Source organism: Antechinus flavipes, chromosome 3 (genome assembly GCF_016432865.1).
Source record: "Antechinus flavipes isolate AdamAnt ecotype Samford, QLD, Australia chromosome 3, AdamAnt_v2, whole genome shotgun sequence".
Lineage (NCBI taxonomy): Eukaryota > Metazoa > Chordata > Mammalia > Dasyuromorphia > Dasyuridae > Antechinus > Antechinus flavipes.
In genome coordinates this window covers 435,049,408-435,071,085 of record NC_067400.1, presented here as the reverse complement: position 1 = coordinate 435,071,085, position 21,678 = coordinate 435,049,408, and the positions used below count along the sequence as shown (strand labels likewise).

General features: G+C 31.9%; 1 protein-coding gene across 26 annotated transcripts in view; it reads right to left on the bottom strand.

Moving 5' to 3' along the window:
• BAZ2B (bromodomain adjacent to zinc finger domain 2B) overlaps window positions 1-21,678 on the bottom strand; it is a 330,327-nt gene that overhangs the window by 46,832 nt on the left and 261,817 nt on the right. For 13 of the 26 annotated variants that reach the window (XM_051986301.1, XM_051986305.1, XM_051986300.1 and 10 more), the window contains 7 exons: window positions 20,097-20,189; window positions 19,547-19,608; window positions 15,625-15,690; window positions 13,677-13,742; window positions 11,894-11,938; window positions 11,610-11,642; window positions 10,273-10,338 (listed from right to left, as the gene is read on the bottom strand). In XM_051986301.1, the coding sequence (XP_051842261.1) occupies window positions 10,273-10,338; window positions 11,610-11,642; window positions 11,894-11,938; window positions 13,677-13,742; window positions 15,625-15,690; window positions 19,547-19,608; window positions 20,097-20,189 (431 nt within the window). The remainder of the gene's footprint in view (window positions 1-10,272; window positions 10,339-11,609; window positions 11,643-11,893; window positions 11,939-13,676; window positions 13,743-15,624; window positions 15,691-19,546; window positions 19,609-20,096; window positions 20,190-21,678) is intronic. The other 13 variants (XM_051986308.1, XM_051986316.1, XM_051986320.1 and 10 more) reach the window with 5 other exon arrangements.

Here is a 21,678-nt window from a genome sequence, read left to right as displayed (position 1 = left end):
GGCAAAAAACTAAGGGGAAAAATATAGAAAGTTCTCTCTCTGATGCCTAAAGGATTTAAAGATTTAAATAAGGGCTGCTGCTTTTCTGAAAGAAAATAGTTCAGGCCTTTACACTTGAAAACAACTCAAATCAGAATAGATTACTGTGGAGGTTCTCATGAGAACCTTACTTTAAAGTTAATTTCAACTGAAGCTAGAAGCTAAAAGTAGAAAGCATCTGCACAAGTACTTGCTCAATGATATCTGACAGTAGCTATATTTCTAGAGGAACAGTATCTGGTAGAGACCACGTCAAGTACATAAATGTATGTAGAATAAATAAATGCCATTCCTGGAGTGAGGAAGACCCGAGTTCAAACTAACCTCAGACACTTACTAGCTGTGTGATCCTGGGCAAATCACTTAACCTTGTTTGCTTCAATTTCCTCATCTATAAAATGAGCTAGAGAAACAAATGTTTCCAGTATCTCTGCCAAGAGATACCCTAAGATGGGAATCATACAGAGAGTTGAATGGGACTGAAATGGCTGAACAACAAAAAAACCACAAGTTTTGGCAATGAGAGAGCATTAACTGTTGGAGGAAAGTGTAAAAAGGCTTCATCTGGAAGGGGGTGCTTGAGTATCTTAAGGAAAAAGAGGGGATTCTATGATGTAGAGGGGAAGAGTAGAACTCAACAACTGGGAACCCCCAGCATAAACATGCTCAAACATAAACGTACACACACACACACACACACACATAAAAGCATAAAATTTATACACATATACATATATATGTTATCCTAAGAGTGCAAAATAACATAAAAATAAAAGTTTTCATTTTTCTTTCATGAAAGGATTATTTAGACAAAGTGTCTTAAATGAAAATAAAAGTCATCATTAGAGTTGAGTACACAAGGTTGTTGTGGGAAAATGATAAATAGTAAAGTAGTAAATGAATTGTTCCTATTATTATTCTATGAAAAAAGAATCTCTTATGTACCACAGTGTTATAATAATAAAAAAAAATTGTGACAGAACAAAACTCAGATGGCTTTGAGCTATTATTGTAAAGGTTTACAACTTAGGGGACCAGGAAATTTTGGGGCAAGCTATTTCCTTTCATTTTTGCATTTTATAATTCTATTGGGTGCCTTACAAGTTTGTTCTGGGCATAATTAGAAGTGAGAATACATTTCTTATGACAGCAACTTGTACTTAATTTTAAAAGGCATAAATATAATTTAAGAGGCACAGGATTACTTTAGGCTACTAGCAGAATAAAAGTGTAAATGAGATTATTAAAACAGGAACTATTTCTAGAAGACAGATACAAAGAGGGAAACAAGTTAAGGGCATATATTGATTACGTTGAACTAGGACTGAACAAGCACAGCTGATTTTTAGTGTGCTTCATTTTACTATTAATATATGTCTCTTTTGTAAGATACATTTTCATAACTCTTTATAGGAAAAAGACTACTAAAATATAGCCACAAATACATATTAAACTTTCTATGTTACTTATTTTTGTTTCTAACTTACATAAATTTATCTTTCAGTACCATGCTAATTATATTGTACCAAGTAACTTTTCAAATTAAATTACTCGTGAAAGATTCTTAACATATAAAAATTTAAGGATGCTGTATGCTTCAGTGAAAAGTAGATTTGCTTATGTACAAATATCTGTGTAGTGTAACAGTATTTTCTCTAAGAAAAGACTGCTATAAATCCAAAATGATGAAATATTCTTATCCCTTGAATCACTGGGGGGCTGTGAATTTCCTTCTGTTTTCAAACTGCTTATTAGATGGCTCCTGTAAGCTCAAGTACGGTCTTCTAGATTATGGTTATGTCTACTAAAATGCTGACATAGTCATTTTGTGAGAGATGCATGTTTAACAATCTTTTGTTTATTGGGCCTTAGGGAAACATAAAGAACTCTACTACAATTACTCTAGTCTGTTACTCAGTTTACATGAATAAAGAGATTACAAAATCTGTGCACGACATAATTGCCAGTCTTAATAGATGAAATTAAAATTCCAGACCTATTGTAACTTTCCCTACAACTATCTGTTCAAACCACTGAGTATTTATGGATTATTAAGAAGTAAGTCATATGTCAAATCACTTGAATTATGCTAAAAAAAGTATGTTATTTTTTATCCACACAGTCAAAAACAATTAGCTATTTTTACAACATGATAAAAACGATATTAAGACTGAGGTTCATTAATACATTTAAAACTAACTTCTGATTTAAAAAAACAGCATGACAAGAGAAACAGAGAATTTAGTTATTTTTGACAAGATTTTCATATAAGGAAAAAATTAAAGATATAATTCTATTTTGTAAATACTAATTTAGGGACAAATTAGTCAGAGAAGGTAGTAAATAATTTATAATATTTCTCTTATTATGTAAAAACACCTAAGTGATATCCTGCTAGAATTTTTTATATCTTTATGGATACTGTTAAGGTTAATTGGCTATATCTATGAAAGATCTTCAGGATAGGTAGATGGTTAAGTAGAACAGAGAGCTTAGAGTCAGAATTTGCCTTTATTTGACCTTAGATTATTACTAGCTGTATGATTTTGGAAAAGCCACTTAATTCCTGTCAACTAGAGAAGTAAAGGGCAATTTACCAAGAAAACTCCAGAAGGAGTTACATTTGTCATTTCTGCTTCATACTTACTTCTATAAACACTTTTGGATTTATACTTTTTTGGTTTTTTCAAAATCACAGATCTGACCATGCCAGTCCTTTGCTCAAGAAGCCTTGGTGGCTCCCTCTCAAGAGTAAATACAATCAGCTCTGTTTGGCATTTAAAACCTTTCACAATATGGTTCCAATCTATTTTCTCAGATATGACTAGATATTACTCTTCTTTATTGATTTCCAACTAATTGGGTTTTATGGTTTCCTGTATACAACAACCCAATACCTGGCACGTAACAGGCATAATAGGCATGTGTTTGTTCAATTGAATTGAATCAAGGAATTAAAAGGAAAGAGATTCAGAGCCATACATTTTATATTAAGTAATTCAGCCCTAACTAAATTTAACCTAAAATATTATTTATGAGCTTTCTAACAAAGCTTTCTAGCTGTTATTATCCAATTCTGTGTATTTAACTTAAACGACTAGTTTAACAATTAGTAGAAGGCAGGCAGTAGTTTTGTAGGTGTGCCCATTCCAATTTTGTATTCTTTTCACTTGTAATTAAAGAAGATATATGGTTTAGTTTCATGTGTCACTCATGACACATGCTAGCGGTAGAATATGGACTGGAGGTTGCACTTGTGATTTCATTAATACAGGGAACTCTCAGTTGAGGAAACTCTTCACCACCATATATTTTGTTCTAGTTTCTTAGACCACTCAGAGGTTTAGTGCCAGGGTCACAAAGCCTTAAGAGTGGCTTTCCTGACTTTAAGACCAGCTCTCTGTCTATTACACCATGAGGCCTCTCTGTAACAGAATGAGGAAGCAATAGAAACATACTTTTATTTTTGTTCTTAGCCAGGGGCCAAGGAGTACCTTTAAATCTCTAGCTCTTTAATGCTGCCTTGGGACTGGAGAAGGTTGAAGAGCATCTTTAGACCTCACAGGCTTGTGCTTGGCCTGGGCATCTAACTCTTGAACCTCCAGAACATAACATACTAAACCTAAGGCCTTTTGAAGTCCCAGATCATACAGTATGTGTCTAGAATAAGCCAAAGAGGCTAGAGTGGAGGGTACCATGCAGGTATTTGGATGAAGATGGTTCTGGAAAAGATGGAGAAGTAACAATCTAATTTCAGCAATTCACTAAATAGGGAATGTTCATTTGGTGCTGGTATAGTAACTGAATAGTGGACTATAATCTTTCTTTATAAATATCTAAATACATGAGTTCTATTGCTGTTCTCTGATGAGATATGATGTCCAACCTACATGATTTTCTAGGTATAATAGCACAATGAGCTCAGATTTCTTAGGTTAGGGAGGGTCAATTATTTGAAAATTTATCATAGGGAATTAGCTTACCAGTTATGAAAAGTCAGGTTATTATATATTTTAAAATTCAGTATAAGGAAATTCATCCTGGGGCAATTCCCTATCAATACCATGAATATGAGAAAGCATTCATTGACTCCTTCCCTTTTATTAAGCATCAGAGAACTCATAATAGAGAGAAATCTTTTTACATATAATGGGAACATCCATTACTCATCTCTTTTTAAATATCAGGGATAAATCCAGTGAATATAATGAATGTGCAGAAAATCTTCAGCCAAAGCTTAAACTTTGCTAACTATTACATAATTCATAGTGGAAGGAAAGCATAGTGGAAAGTGAATTTAACAAATGTGAAAAAGATTTCGCTCCTCAGCTCTCATTTATCATTATCAAAATGAGATGCCTAGAAATGGTAGAGAAACTATAAGAATGAGACAAATGTGAAAACTTTTGTTTATACACATAAGGCTCAGACATAAGTGCCTTTGTGCTGGGAAGTAGACTAAGAAGATAATATATACTGAGAGACTTGTAGACATCCTAGAAGAATGTAAGCTCCTTGAAAGCAAAACCTACTTTGTTTTAATCTCTGATACACAGTAGCCACTTAAAAAATGCTTGCTTAATTGAATGTAAATGGCTGACAAATGACCAGAAGATTGGCTCTGAGTCTGGTTGATGTGTTTCATGTTATGCCCATTACATGTTATCTAGTTTTACAATACATGAAGAAGAGAACAGTATCAAAAAGGATATTAGGAATAAGGGCAGTTAGGTGGTACAGTGGATAGAGCACCAGCTTTGAAGTCAGAAGGACCTGAGTTCAAATCTGCCCGCAGACACTTAACACTTCCTAGCTGTGGAAGAAGGGAGCCAGGTATTATGAAGAGCAATTGGTTCTTGATTTCTTCCAACAATGACAAAGACATTTTGAGTCTTCTATGTTACTAAGTCTAAAACCAGGGGGAAATTAATAGCTTTAATTATAATGGAAAATTGAAGTGGTATAGAGTATTAATAGCAGAAGTTATGGAAAGCTTTTTTGTAGGAAGGAGTAAAGAGAATAAGAATTCTGAGAAGCAGAGATGAAGGAGTATATTCCAATCATGGGAGATGGAGCAAGACTTCAGGGAACATAGTCTGTTTTAGCTGGAACACTGGAGAGGAGTAATGGGGAATAAGGCTGGGAGAGTTGGTGAAAGCCCAATTATAGAAAGGCTTTAAACACAAATCTGAGGGATCTGTGTTTTATCCTATGGGCAGTAGGGAGCCATTTAAAATTTTCCAGGAAAAAAAAAGTGATATAGGCAGACATGTGCCTTTGTTGTTGTTATTAGAATAATTCTTTGATCAGTTTTGCAGTGAGTGAAAGCTACTTGAAGTCAGACCATTTTTCATCTTGCCCCTTTCTCCCCAGAACCCTGCAGCATAGTTTGGTTGCTTGGGTCCACTTGGCTTGGAGTGTGAAATGAAGAGAGGAGACCAATTAGGAGAATATCTAGTAAAATAATTTAGATGAGGATTGATGGGATCTATATTATTGATGAGAGTGGTGGTGATGTGAGAGAAGAATCTCATATGAGAGATGATATTTAGAAGGACAGTGTAAGTATATAGTTATTTAAGGGAAGACTGACTCAAGGATGACTCAGAGTTTCTGAATCTAGTTCACTGAAAGAATAGTGATGATTTCTATACATATCAGGAAATTTATAAGGGTAAAGTTGGAATGGAAGACAGTAAGTTCTCTTTGAGACATTGAGCTTGAGATAACTATAGGATTATCTAGGAATCAAAATACAGATGATAATTAATAAGAGAGCTTAGAATTGAAAGTATAGATTTGGGAACCTATATAGAAATAATGCTTGAATCCCTAGGAGCAAAAGAAGTCAATAAGGTCAAGAATGTGGTGAAAGAGTGAATACAGCACAGGATGGGACCCTAGAGGACACCACCTGCAAGGAATGATGGTGATATATTTCCTCTCAGTAAAAATTTTTTTCTTAGAGGTAAAGACAAGTATGGAAATGAGAGTTGGTCAAACAAAGAAATTTAAGTTTAAGATTGGCTAAAGTTAAACAGATGGGCTGGGGGTAACTAAGACATCTAAAATAAACATAAGCAAGACTGAGCCAGGTGGGTCAGCACAGAACACAATTTAAACTGAGATCAGGTGCTTTTTACTGAAGAAGACAAGTTTTGGGAAGAAGATGTTAGGCAGAAAATGAGCCAAAATGAGCCCAAGAAGATGGTGAGAAATTTAGATTAAGATTAGAAGGGGAGAATGTCTTTCATACTTAAACAGAAGCTTTCTGATAGAAAGCTTTCTTCCCTAGATAGACCATAAAATCATGGATTTGGAATTGTGAAGTATCTACCAAGCTGAAAGAACTTAACTAATTTACCCAAAGTCACATCAATAATAAGTGATTTGACCTGGAATGAAATCTAATTCCTCTTCATGTCAAATTGAGCATTCTTTCAAGATAACAAGGTACTAGAAGCTGATGTGTTAATGCACAAAGAAAAAAGTAAAAGAGGAAAACCTGAGCTGAATATTGATGTATTTAAATATCGTACCAAAAATAAGTTGAGGCACACACATTCACACACACACGCACACACACACACACACACACACACTCAACATACTTTATGATGTATTTTGTTTTCATCTATTCTTATCCAAAATTATCATGATTGTAGGAATAACGGGAAAAAAATTGTTTAGATTTTTTGAGCATTAATTTAGCAGGCAATTTTTCTTGTCAATACATTGAGATTTAGGTAATATATATTGATTTAGCAAGCTAATTTTGCTTAATTTATTAATTCCTACAATTCTTTCTGATAATAATTATAATTGTTTTGAGCTTTTGTAAAAATAACTGAATTAAGATGAAATTATTTTTAGAGCATAAGCATTATAAAAAGGACTACTGTGAATATAAGTAATTACATGACATGCAAGTTCTGACAATCCTGGTTATTTTTACTTAACTAAATTGACAACTACTATACCTACACAGAGTAGATACATTCCATTAATTCTAATGAAATTCGTGAATACAAAATAGCTTTAGAGGCATAGTTTTAGTTAGTATTCTAATAATTTACATAAATCTTGAATATATTTTAAAGACATGTATAGCAAAATGGTCAACTTACCAAGCCTAAGACAGTTCTCTATTTTATAATTCACCCTTATTCAAAGGATTTTTTTTTTCTAAAAGGATAGTATTTTAATGTGAATCTAAAAATAAGATTACTGTACATAAAAGTGAGGAGATAAAAAGCTGCCCACTCAGTCAACTTTACCTCACATTTTCCTACACATTAAAAATTAATGCAGCACAGCATCTCCTTATTTAAAAAGAAGATATGTTTTCCATTCACTGATGCTGTCATTGGAATTGCTGGCATGGGGTGGGTAAAGAAAAGTGGGAAAGCAGCTTAGGAAGTAAACAGGCAAAAAGTTATAGTTCAATGATTCCATGAAAATGTTAGGAAAAATGTTATGTTCCATGGAACATAACAAATGGAAGGCTGCCCAAAGAGCATTACAATGGCACTGCTATAGCTTTAGATGGAATGTGGTTAAAATATTAACAAATATTAAAGATAAATAACATTGACCAACACAATGTTACTCAGGGTAGTCAATGTTGTCTAAAGACCAGGAAATCCCATATGGTGGAGTAGTTTTTTCTTTTCTCCTAATCAAGTTCTTTCTAAAAACTTTTCCCCTCTTTTAATGATTGGTAGTTAATTTCTGGTGTTTGTGATGTATAGACAAAATGAGGACAATATTAGCAAAAGGACTGAAGTAATTTGGGATATGAATCAGAAAGAATGACAAGTTTATAATCTAACTATGCAAAACAGTTTTGAGCAACTAGGAAGTCAAGAGACCCTCAAGTTAGAAATATGTATAGTGCTCAGAAGTAAAGTATTTATGAGTATAAATACATTACTGTCAATGGATTTGACACTTAATTTTACACTTAATTTTCCATAGCAAGTTTATAGGAAGGAAGATAGAGAACAGAAGGCTAAGGAGCACTGAGCCTAGACAAAGGCCACTACTGAAAGGAAGAAATAGTCAAAGAAAGGAAAAGATGATGAAGGCAAGAACAGGACATGGAAAGGAAAGTCTAAGGCACAGCAAACAAAAATACTGTTTCACAATTTTGACTAAGCTTAACACAATAAGGGTTCAAATAGCTTGATTTAGATTGTAAATTCATGAACATAGGAGTTGTGTAATAGTATATATTTTAATAAATATTGAATGTCTCCCACTTTTATTTTCTGTGACAACTTATTTTCTTATTTTCTGCAATCAACTTTCCTGATGAGTTGGTTCTCAGGAAAAGAGTTGAACTTTCTCAACACAACACATTCAGCAGTCAGTCCTTCACAACTTATTAAAATGGCTTAGATCTTTCAGTATAAATAATTGTTAAGGTGGGAAGAAAAGACTCAATGATTTGGAAGTAGCTTTTTAAAACTAATTTATATTCATTTTTAAAACTCTTGGCTGCAAAACCATTCCAAATATTTTGGCTGCTACAAGGCATTTTTATGTATATCACAATCTCAGGAAATGAAAGATTCAGGGGAAAAGTTCTGAGAATTCTCATTAGTCAAATAAATAATTTAAAAAAACCCAATGATTTTAAAAATGTAACCCAATGGACCATGAAATGTTAGCCTGAGAAATAAGTGAGAAGAACTTATGTAATTTGTAGTAAGAGATTACCTATACTTTTAGTTCTGGCAGAAATAAGTTATAATAATATGCAGAACTGATGTCTTTAAAAAGCATTTAATGACATTTTAATTAACTTTGGTGACATTTTGTTGTTGTTGTTAAACAACTGCTACAAAAGCTCATAAAAAAAATAAACAAAACAGTCTTCCAGTTATACTAACCACTATGAATTATGGAATACAACAATGGTAGAACTGAAATAATGAATGACTCTGGAATGTAAAGATGCATATTAGGCATTAGCAGGTTGAAGCTTGTAACTAATAACTTGCTTATAAAAAGATTAACAACATATATGACCTATCATGTATTAAGAATTTAATCTAACAGACAGTCCAGGTGGTATATTGCTATCCTTGGTACAGTTAAAGAACAACAACAACAAGGATACATTTACAGTGCTTTATAGAAGCTTAAATCACAAAACATGAATGATTCATGCACAAGATCACAAGATATACAGAGATTATGATCTGCACCAGTGTAGCAAGTACTGACAATGAGAAAATCAGTTATTATGTTAGGTATTCTAAATAAGTTGTTAGGCAAGTATAAATAGTCTATTTATATACTGTTGTTTCTGTAGCCCAACTGAAGAAATATACAGACCAAATAAAGTTAAGAAATCTTTCTTTAAATAAATACTTTCCTTGTAGTTGGACCATAAGGAAAGTTGAGCACCACAGAATTGATCTTTTTGAATTGTGGTGCTGGAGAAGACTTTTGAGAGTCCCTTGGAGAGAAAGAGGATCAAATTAGTCAACACATAGATTAATTAATGCAGATTATTCACGGGAAGGTCATATACTGAAGCTAAAATACCTTAAAAACTTAAATATTTTAGGCACATGATGGCAAGACAGGTATCATTTGAAAATACCTTAATGTTGAGAAAGATTGAAAAGAGAAAGGAAGGGGGAATAGCAGAGGGCATGGATATATCTTGAGAGACAGTGAAAAGTAGAAGGACCTAGCAATCTATGATCCACAAGGTCATGAAGAGTCAGACATGAGTGAATGACTAAATAAAAACAAAGTATGTTTAGACTTATCACAGAACACTCTTACAAACTACTGCCTAACATACAACTAATTTATGATATTTTACATAGTATGATTATTTGGGGTTATTCTATTAATAGCAAAAGTTATTCTAAGTGAATTTTTTAAAAATCATGAATATTTTTGAAGACCAGTCTACCAGCAAATTAGATTTGGATATATACGTTATACTAGCCACTGTGGTTAACACCTCATTTTCATCCAAAAAAACTGTGACAGTTCTAAAAAAGAAATGTAAATACGAACCAGAAAAAGCTAATAAGCTGTGGGATCTTTTCCATGCCCTTTTCTACTCTGAAATTCAGTTACTATCTTTACCTTTCAGTTTGCTTGTGGCACTGGTGAATCAGGCACAACTTCATTTCAGCGGAGGATCTATTTTTAGATTTAAAAATAACCTTAAATTGCTTGACTTTTTTTTCAGCCACATGTACTTACTTCTGCTTTTTTACGAGCTTCCATAGCTTTCATGAGCATCATATGTTGTCTTCGTCGCTCTCTTTCCTATTAAAGTAGATAAAATTAGGGAAAAAACCTCAACCACAGTTAGCAATAAGCTTTGTAATTTTAAAGTTTGTAGAGCATGTTTAGCATTAATAGACAAGTCATGGTAAATACTAATAGAAGACAAGAATGGCCAAGTCTGTGCATGTTTTAGTTCAGGTTTAGAAAGCAAATACAAGAACAATCAAAAGCAAAAAGGTAAAGCAATGAACATGGAGACAGTGTAAAAACATAAGCATACAAGATTTACTTATGGTCAGTTGTGATGCTCCTTCCAAAGCTGGCAGAATGAAAAGCATAATGGTTGGCTGGAACAGGTCAGTTACCTTACATCTGCTATTCGAAAGCCTGCAGGTACTTACATATTGCCAATTAAACAGAAGGCTGGACTTCTGGTCATTTTTGAGAGCAGATATAAGATGATATATAATCATTTCAATTTTGTGGTTTTGGAGAGATGATAATTTTCTTTGAATAGCAAAATCTAATTTGTAAAGCCAATAAGGCAGCAACAAATTAGAATGCTGAATTTTCTCAGTTTTTATAGCAATTTAATTACACTAGTCACAGTTTATACACAAACATGAATGGAAGAGGATTTTCTTATTTACTGATGTCTGTCCCTCGGTGCACTACATAAGGTGACAAATGCTGCACCAGGGGCTCTGTTATTAAGTGGAACCTGAGCTACATGTAATAAAATATTAAAATGAAGTTTGCCCCAGTATAATTTGAAAGTCTAGTTTTATTTTCAGATCAAAATATCATACATTTTTATAGTAGCTAATCAAAAATTTTATCCAAAAATTTAAATTCCCTCCCCATAGAAGGGATATATTTCATATAACTTAGCTAAACAAATTTATCTGCAAAATTAGGTCTTAGAGGTAATATAAATTTCATAACCTCCCATCAAGCTGTATCCAAAATTCCCATTGCTTTTAATGGCAGTTTTGCATCTAGGATGATGAGAGAATATGGTTCACAGTAATTGAATACCTAATTTTACGAGTGGTCCAATTTTATATAGTGACATCAGTAATATAGATTTCTCATAAGCAGCCTCATAAATGGATTCAATTTATAAACATTTGAGACAAGTCATACTTTTTTTATAGACAGACAAGCAGATGTATGCAATGCACTGTGCTGTAAAGCCATGCAGCAGTATGTAATATGACAGCAGCCAGTGCTACACTTTATGCATTGCTATGACAACCATATCACAACCAAATCACAATGCGGTGTTAGATGTACAAAAATAAACATACCCATACCATATCTAGTCTATGCCTCTCCAACTCCTGGTAGAAAGAGTTGGCACAACATTATGAAACAGAAATCACAAAGTCATAAAACCACTTTATAATTCCCAAAAGACCCCAATACCAAAGCAGGCAATACACTGTAAGATAAAGAAAAAAAAAAAAAACTTAAGCAGGAATCTTATCAGAAATTTTTAAAAGAAATTATTTTGAAGATTTTCCCCAAATAGCTCAAGAAGTAGTTAAAAATTAGCATTTGCAACAGTTGGGCTAACTGCATGTATACAGACCTGATGCTTCAAAAGAACAGCTTGTTGTCTTCTCATTTCTTTTTCCTTAAAAAGAAAAAATGAGTAACATGAAAGTGTAAACCAGAAACTTTTAGAAAATACTGAAAGCAACATTATTAAAGTTTGACTTCTCTCACTTGAATAAATGACCCTTGTTACATTAAGATGATATGTCCCAGTAGCCATCCTCAATACAATATTGACTAAAGGTACTTGCCAGAATATCAGAACAATCTCATACCACAAAAGAATTTGATCTATCAGTTATATTCTTTAGCAAGGTAATAGTGAAACACCTTTTAGTGGCCAGGACTCAAATCTGAGACTGAGATAAAAATATATATTAGCAGCAGCATTTATTTTAATATCCAAACATAATGATACTAAAAGATTTTCCAGTGTTAACTGTTTAAGGTGAGATCACTGGCTCTAGAGCTTAAAAGGGACTTATCTGTAATTTAGTCCATCCCCTTTCATTTTATAGGAAAAGAAGCTGATTTCCCAAGAGATGAAGTGATTTCCCAAGTTGACACAAGTAGCAAGAAGCAGAGTCAGTATTAATGCAGGTTCCCTGATACCAAAGCTATTGCTCCCACCATTCTATTCCCCTTTCCAGAAGCCAAGCTGAGTCACATTGTGGGCTCCAACCCAGGTTCCCAAAACTTTTTGTCAAGTTGAAATTAGGTAAAGGGGAAAAAAAGGAGCAACACAAGGGAAAAAGCCTAAGAGATACATGTGAAAAAAGATAAAGGTTATACCATTCATATTTCCCTCTAGTGAGAGTAACCAGTATATACAAAGGCTGATCCTAAAAGTACCTATGAACTTGAGCATTAAATCAACTTTTTTTTTTTTTTTTTTTTTTTTTTTTTTAAAGCACCGGTTGGTGGAACTACTACTACTTCCCATCTATATTTGGGTTTCTTGCTAACGTCAATCTTTTCCTATTAGGAGAACTATTTTGTAGAATCTCCAAACTTATTCATCAAACCTCATAGGCAACTATTTCTTCCTGATACCTACATCTCACCATGCAGATAATACCAAATAGCCCAGACATATAAAAGGCAATAACAATTCCTAATTAATAACTACTAATATCAATGGCTTGGTGCACTATCAAAAAAATATTAAAAACTCACATTTATATAGTGCTTTAAGGTTTACAAAGCACTATCATAACTCTAGGAGACCAAGTAATGCCTTGATTATGCATGTCTTTTTTACAAATGAGAAAGATTAGACTCAGATATCTAGTGACTGTTAGAACCCTATTTGAATCTGGGCTACCTATCTATCTCAGGATTTTTTTCTTAACTACCCTGTGGATATACAGTTAGGTTATTTTTATCAATGAAAAGACTAATGTTGGTCAAGATCATGGTTTGTTCCTGGTCTGGACACTAAGACAAAGAACACTAATAGGTGAAGGGAAAGCAAGACAGAGGTGGGGATAGGAGACATATTGTAACATATACAATGCAATAAAGAAAATGAAATCTGGGAGGCGCTTAGCCTAAATAAAATTGTTCACAGGTTTTATATAATAGTTTGTATTAAAAATAAATGCCTACTTTTGCACAAACCAAGCATCAGACAAAGCACATACAACAAAGACATTTATGTTACTATAAGCAGAGACATATAATCCACACATTATTGCTTTTCTAAACATTTTTAGAGAATTTTGAGAACTATAATTCTCATAAATTTACATATCATAGACAATCACATGGTTTTTATTTTTCAAAAAATAAAAACTCTGATGCTCAGCTAAACTAACCTTTATTCGTTTCTCGGCCTCCAATAATTTGGCATTTGCCGCTTCTTCCTTCTTTTTCTTTTTAGCCTGTGCATGCAAAACAGGTCTCAAAGTCATGCAACAGCACCACTAGAACTTGAAAATAATCTTAGAATTGAAAGGAAGCTATATATATATGTGTATATATATATATATGCCTCACAAGGTGCAAAACAATACATGACACATGATATTAAAACATATTTCTTCACCGATATACATTAGAAAGATTTGTTTCAACTTGTAATTTGGAATGTACACACTTAAAATGTATTTTCTTCAGTTAAGTGTGGCCCTGACACAATCTTGTGATCTCAAGACCATGTGTGTGAAATGAAAGCTGTGGTTGGTCACACTAAGTTGTTAAAACTTCAAGGATGGGCCAACCACACTCTATGGCTATCTTCTGATACCAAACTCATGAAGTCTAGAGATTAGTCTTTCCTAAAGAAACTTATAGCAGGTATTAAGTGATAGAGAAGGCTGAAATCTGTACTGAGATAATTTATATAAAGCACTTTGCAAACCTTAAGGCACTATATAAATGTCATTTCTTATTACTGTTATTAGAAAAGTAACTATCACATGAACAAAAACAGTAATAAAGTATATTTATCTGGAGTCATAAAAAATCAAAATATACCAAAAAAATTTAAAGCCACAATTTCTAAGAATATAACAACTTTTTAATTTATCTCATCAAGTTTTATATTAACTTATACTGTTTTTAAGTCTTGAAAAAAGTAATAACCTAATGTATGTAGATCATATATGTAAAGAGCTTTTGCAAGCCTCAAATCACTATAAAGTATATTGATATCATCATTATAATTGATAATTTTCCATTTATTTGGTTTCAATATTTAGTATATCCATTTGATATATTTTAACATCTATGGACTTACAGATGAGAAATTAATATCTGAAAATGAAAACATAATTTGAAAGTTTCCTATACCTGAGACAAGGTTAATTTATGGAGAAAAAAAGTTTTCCATTTTATAGAAGCAGATAAATGTCTTTAAATATACAATTTTAGTTATCAAGATTATGTCAACAACAGCTTTATACTTACATTTTAAAATATCCATTATTTTCAACCCATCAGTGTTTCAAAAATAATTGCTAAATTAGAAGTAAACTAGACCACATAGTTAGACAAAAATGGATACAATTGATATTTCTAATGATAATGTATAATAGAATAAAACTTTGCTATCTGTGACTGTGATGTCTGTGGAATAAAATTGTATTATCTGGAAAATGAGTCATTCTAGATGGTTGAGTTCTCTTGAGAATTTACTTCTTTGAACATTATAACTTATTTTAATCACTTTAGAAGGAAACCTCTCTTAAGTTCCCTTCACTCCAAAGCACTTATAACCACTTTGGTTGGTTGGACTGTGTTCTTTTGTTTTTGTTTTTCTTTAAATTAAATGCCCATCAATGATATCCTTTTTGAGTTCTTGCATATTTTAAAATAGCTTTTTTATGTTTTTTCCTCTTGCTGTCAGCTGTCAGTTCTCACTGTTGTCATTGTGATTGACTGTAACAACCCATCTCCAACAGTTAATTGCTTTTAATTGCCTCTGTGCTTCCCAAAAATCAGAAAAAACAGATTTTTAATGCAATTATTTGTATTTTTGAAATAAAAAATAAATAGATTTCATGTTACTAAGGGACTTTCCTATTGAGTATAAAACGCATGACTTTTATCTTTTATTTTGGCTGCCTTTTATGCTTGTTTCTTCATTTATGTGTGGATGATGTTGACTTGTGAGATGTTATGATATCTGAACAGGAGCTTAAGAGCATTCTGAAGGACAGATTGACTTGGACTTTTGACAAAACATGAAACCATGATTTTTTTTCTTAAAAACTTTGAAAAGTATAAATAAGTTCTTAATTGTATTAAATCTAAAAGTTCTACCTCTAGAATTTGCTGGGCTCGAAGTTCTTTTTCCATTCTGATTTGCTGTATTCTCTTAATTTTCTCCTGTAGGGAATTTTTTAAATATTTAAGATGTTAAAACAAAAAAAAAAAAAACAGCAAAAAAATTTTGTTTAGCCAGAATAATTCATGTTTAAAAATATTTTATATTCCTCAATTTTCAAAAATAGCTTAAGTAAATAGAAAATTAAGATACTTTAACCATATACACCTTCAATCCATATAATTTCACATTTTACAAAATTAAAGAATGTTTCCCCAAAGATTCTGAATATAATATATAATTTATCTGCATAAATTTTAATAATTACAAAAAAAATTTACCAAATGCCTACTACGTGTGCAAGGAAATATTTAATCAATCCACAAATCAAATAACAATCATTTATTAAGAACCTACTATGTCTTAGGCATTGGTGATACAAAGACAAAAATGAAACAATACTTGATTTGCAAGGTGATTTTAGGCTACACAAAAATGAAGTGGTCATGGCCCCTGTCCTCAAGGAACTTATAATTTAGTAGAGGAAATAAAATATGTAAAGAAGTAAATATATGACAGAATGCAGTAAGTGTCAAGGGAAATGAGCAAAGTATTATACGTGGCTGATAATTCTTTGTAAGTATATACAGTAATAAGGAAGATAAATATAAAAGAGTCAACAAGGAATAATACAAAGAGAAATATACTATGTATCAGGAAAAGTTCCCATCCTGGATCTGCTATTAATAATGTAACCTTCAACAAATAAATTATCTCTACATTAGTATTCTCATCTAATATACTGCCTGCCCCATTTCACTGGAACACTGTAAAGATCAAATAAAAACTTTTTTTTAAAGTATAAAACATAGTTAAAAAGTTTTAAGTTATAGTTTTAGGTATAAAGTTATATAATTAAATGTATAAAGTTATAGTTTAAAAGTATACAACAGAAAACATCTATTATGTCATAAAAGTATAAAGCATTGTACCAATATAAGCGACTAGTAAATATAATTTCCACAAATTTTGTTTTCAACTGAATAAATGAATGATTATTCACCAATTTCTGAAACAAATGAGTGTCCATAACAGAAAATTCATTAAACAGGAACTAAATGTTCTTTGAAAATGCACATACCTTAAATTTGTATGTTTAACTCTTATATTAATTATATTTTATTACATTTATTTTGTTATTAAATTTCAAGGAGTCAAAGGAATGTATATGAAATTATGTATATGTATATAAATATATGTATGTATGTAGTAGGTGGGTAGGTTATTTCACCAATTAATCTTTAGAAGCTGAAAAATTGACTATATTTTAAGACTTTAGTGTGATGATCCTATTACTTTGTTCAAGATCATGGCTTTCTAAAGGATTTATATCTGAATAGGCAAAGAATCTCCGCACTATATCTGCCACAATGCTTTGGGCACTAGAATACTCACGGACTAGGAAAAAATGCCAAATATGTCTCAGAGGTTTTGAGTGGGTGTGCAATGTGGGGAATTCTTAGGATAAATTTCAAGTTTTACTGATGTCTTTTTTTATATCTGTCATTTTCTGAGAATTTGGGTCATCCAGTTTATTTCTACTAGCATTTGTTACTATAAAAACAAGCCAACCGTCCCCCGCCCAGTTTTATGAATCTATAATTATAAATAAAACTTTTCTTTGTCTTTTATCTCCTTAAAGTATATACCCAGTGGAATTGAGTGAAGGATTTTTTTAGACAGCTAAGAAGACGCTAGGAAGTAATAGCTACTGCACCTATCCTTCAAGAACAAAAAGCAACAATACCTGGTGACAATATAGGATATTGATGTTAATGTCTGTTCAGGAAAGTTTAGATAAGAGGTATCAAAGTCAAACAGATATAGATTTCTGATGATCCATATTAACATTATCTCTGATACACACCATTTTAATTTACTTTATTAAAACATTTATCAATTACATTTTAAACGAGTTTGGGCTGAACAACAAGTCTGACACCTCTAGACTAGACCATGTCAGAGCAGTTCCTCCCTGGGAGAGGAAGCAGCAGAAGGCTTTTGCCTTCAGAGAGGTTATATCCCTGAGAAAACACCCTGACTACCTCAGTCCTTTACAATTCAAGACCTAAGATTTCTCAAGATTTCTTACTCTCTCTCTCAAGAACAAGTAATCTATCCCCATGGCTCCAAATCCCCCACTAAATGTATTATGTCATGCTGTTTAATTAGTGACTTTTACTTTGAACTAATCTGGTTGAGTAAAGGAAAACCTTGTGGATTGACTTATAAACAATGATTTTGAGTAAAGGCTGAACCAAAGTGCCTGTAATCTGTGGTAGCTTTCATAAGGCCATGGCTGAGGGCTCAGGCTATGTAGTTATTATTACACTGGTCAAGAAGCCAAATAGGAATTCTATGCGTGATTTAAATTGTACCTACAGAATATTAGACCATAGCATATCATGCTATGATACCTAACTGTCTACTAGCTTTTCTAAGGAAAAAAGCAGCTGATATAGTAATTCACTAACAGTTACAAGTTTTATAATATGGATGAAAAAAAGTACTGGTTATACACAAGTTGTTGTTTTGTAGGAAGGTAAGTAAGTTAGGAATATAGGCTTAGGAATCTAGGTTATGTTCAGGTTTCTACTTAGTTCAGTTTTAACTATACAGAATGGTTCACAGTTATTTGTAAGCTGACACAATAGCCCTGTTATTAAAGGACTTCTGGTGATCATCCCCCATTTGCCTTTTGTATTTCAGCCAGACAGGACTACTGGCTGGTTCCACAAACATGATATTCTATATTCTACCCATTCTAACAAACCATCCCTTAAGCCTATCTAATCTTTTTTTCCCCCAGCCTAGATTCAGATGGAAAGTCTCTCTCAAACACCTCTTATTTCTCACTGTTCTCTTCACCTCCTCAAAATAGTTTACATTTACTTATCTTCATATTGATTATTTCAGCATTGGAAAACAGCATAAAAGATGATATAATCATGACATGTAACCCAAAAGAGGAAGTGGACTGATCACATAGAAAAACAAGGGAGGGGAGGGGAATGATAAAGGAAAAAATGAAAAACCTGATGCATGGTAATCACCTTCACATCTCTTTTTTATTGCTAATGCCTAATAAAAGGGAGATAGGAAAGTGTTTCATACAATCCTTTATTTCCAAAGATGAAAACCTTGCCCTGTCAATTTTAATATTTTGCTTAGGCAAGCTTAGTTTGAAAATTAACTTCACATAGAAAAATATTACAGGAAGACAGAACTCCAAATATACTAAGAAGAATTTTTTTTTTTTTAAATCTGGAGTGTTTCCAAGATTTTACTTTTCTATTGTTGAAGCCTTTTTAGCAACTCTAAAGGCACTTAAGCAACAAAACCAAAGCAAAAAATTTGACAATGATTTATACCTATATATTTTTAAAATTTAGCTTTTCTTAATATCTAACAAGTTTCTACCAGAGAAACATTTCACAAAAAAATTCCATATTGTTTAAACAATGCTAAAATATAAAGTTACTAAACTTCTGTTAGAATATGAATTAAAATACTTTGGAAACTGATGTAAATCATCTATCAGCCTATAAATGGCTATATTTGATTGTTTCTTCTACATGAAAATTTATTAAAACAAATTCATTCAAAATTTGTATACTCAAAATTGAACTATTAAAAAAGCTTTAAATGAACATTTATTCTTAAATACTCATAATAGCTAATTTGTTGCGTTTCTTGTACTGGCCTTCCAAAAAGGAAACAAAAAGGGCCCACACATAAAAAATATGTAAAACATTAATCTTAGAGGTAGTAATTTTTTAAATTTACTTGAAAAATAATAAACACAGAATCAAAAACATGCCCTTCATTATGGAAAATTAATTGGGTGTCCAAACATACCTGTTGTTTCATTATCTTTATCTGTTCCTTTTGCTTTCGTTTTTCTTCAGCGGCCATTATTGCTATGGGAAAAAATCCAAGGGCAGGGGTCACCAAAATGAATTAAAGAATAAATTTAAAAAATAAAATCCTGCTAGTAAGAATTTTAATACTAAATGTGTATACATATATTGGATTTAACATATAATTTAACATATTTAACATATTGGACTACCTGCCATCTAGGGGAGGGGATGGCGGGGGAAAAGGGAAGGAGGGGAAAATTTGGAACAAAAAGTTTTTCAAGGATCAATGTTGAAAAAATTACCCATGCATAGGGTTTTATAAATAAAAAGATATAATAATAATTTTTTTTTAAAAAGGGAAAAAATCATATACGTTATATGGGAAAGCTCTTTGGGAAAGAGTGAGTAAAAGATACCTGGAAAAATTATGGTAACATAAAAAATACAATTAACAAAATTAACAAAAACTCATTTTAAAGTTAAAAAAAAGAATTTTAATACTGATCACTACAAAAATTCACAGTCTTCTAGAACTGATCAATTACCTTGTTGCTTCTTTGCCTCTTTGGCAACTCGAGCTTGTTCCTGCTTCTGAAGTTTCCTCAAAAGCTTTATTTGTGCTGCTTGTCTTGCTATTTCTGAAAAATACAAAAAGGCAGAGCATATAAATGGTAGTTTAATACCACACCTAATTTAAATGGTCTCAAATAATTTAGCTTTTAATAAGGAGTATTTAATGAAAATGTCCAAATTTGTTTTGCACATCTAGAATGATTTTTATGTTGTTTTTTTTACACAATGAAATCATATCTGTCTTATTTTTGTGTTTGACAGGGAAAAAATGCACTCTAATAATGTGACAATAAATATTTTAGAAAGAGGATAAAGAAATTCAGTTTACAGCAACAAAGAAATTAAACATTTGGGAATTAATTTATCTTGACATACATATAACCTTTATAAAAGTGATGGAAATAAAGGAAGAGCTAAATAATTGGAAGGTCATTCAGATTTCATGAATAAGCTAAGATCAGCATTGTAAAGATGACAGTGTTCTCAAAAACTTAATTTATAGACAATGCAACAGCAATCAAAATATCAATGAATTTCTTTATAGGCCTGAATAAAATCATAAAATAATTTACATGGAGAAAGAAACAGGTAAGGAAAAAAAGGGGAGATATCTTAAAAACAGTGATTAAAGTAGACTTTTTTTTTATTGAAACTTTAAAACTAAATATTTTTCATGGAAGTTGTCTGGCATTGGGGAAAAAATAGGAGAGATCAATGAGACATAATAGATGCTAGAAATACCACCAAATGCATACAAATGGTTGTTTTAAAAATTTTAAGAAAAAAGAAACGGATTCTTTTTTCTTAATTGGGAAAATGTGGTAGAAGATAAATTAAGGTTTATATTGTCATGCACGCTACATAAATTTCAGGTGGATCATAAATGTAAATATAAAAACTATAATGCAATGGAAAGAAAAATAACATCTTAATTGTGGCAGAAAGATAAATTTTATCTATTAAAGCACATTTATCTTGTGCATGATGATTTAGAAGAAGTTATATAAATATAGATGGGTTGCTCATCTATTAAAAAAGGAAATTAGTAGAGGCAATGTTGATATACTCAGTTATATAAAAAACGTAAAATAATATAGTGAAGATAGATTAAAAAAGAAAAAAGAACGGATTAGTAAAGCATTTACTGTAAATTACAGGAATGCAATTTGATTGGTAAAGGAAACTTCTTCTACTAAAGCAAAAAAGCACATTATCAGTAAGTGAGTCTTAAAACAGTTGTCCTAAAGCACTGAGAGAGGCACTTGGTAACACAATCACTATGTATGTCAGAAAAAGAAATTCAATTCTGCTCTTCAGGTATGAGATCAGTTCTCTTTCCACAGCCCTAGTATCTAAGGCAAATAGAGAAAAATTTAACATCTTAAAAATGATTTTAAAACATTAATAAAAAAAATGAAACTTAAATTTTGAAGTTTCCAGCTCAAATTTGAAAAAAAAAAATAGTGGAGGTGAAAAATCAATGCTGGCATGGCAGTAGAATAATAAATGTATTAAATACACTGTAGAGAAAATTTCAAATTAATGGAACTTTAG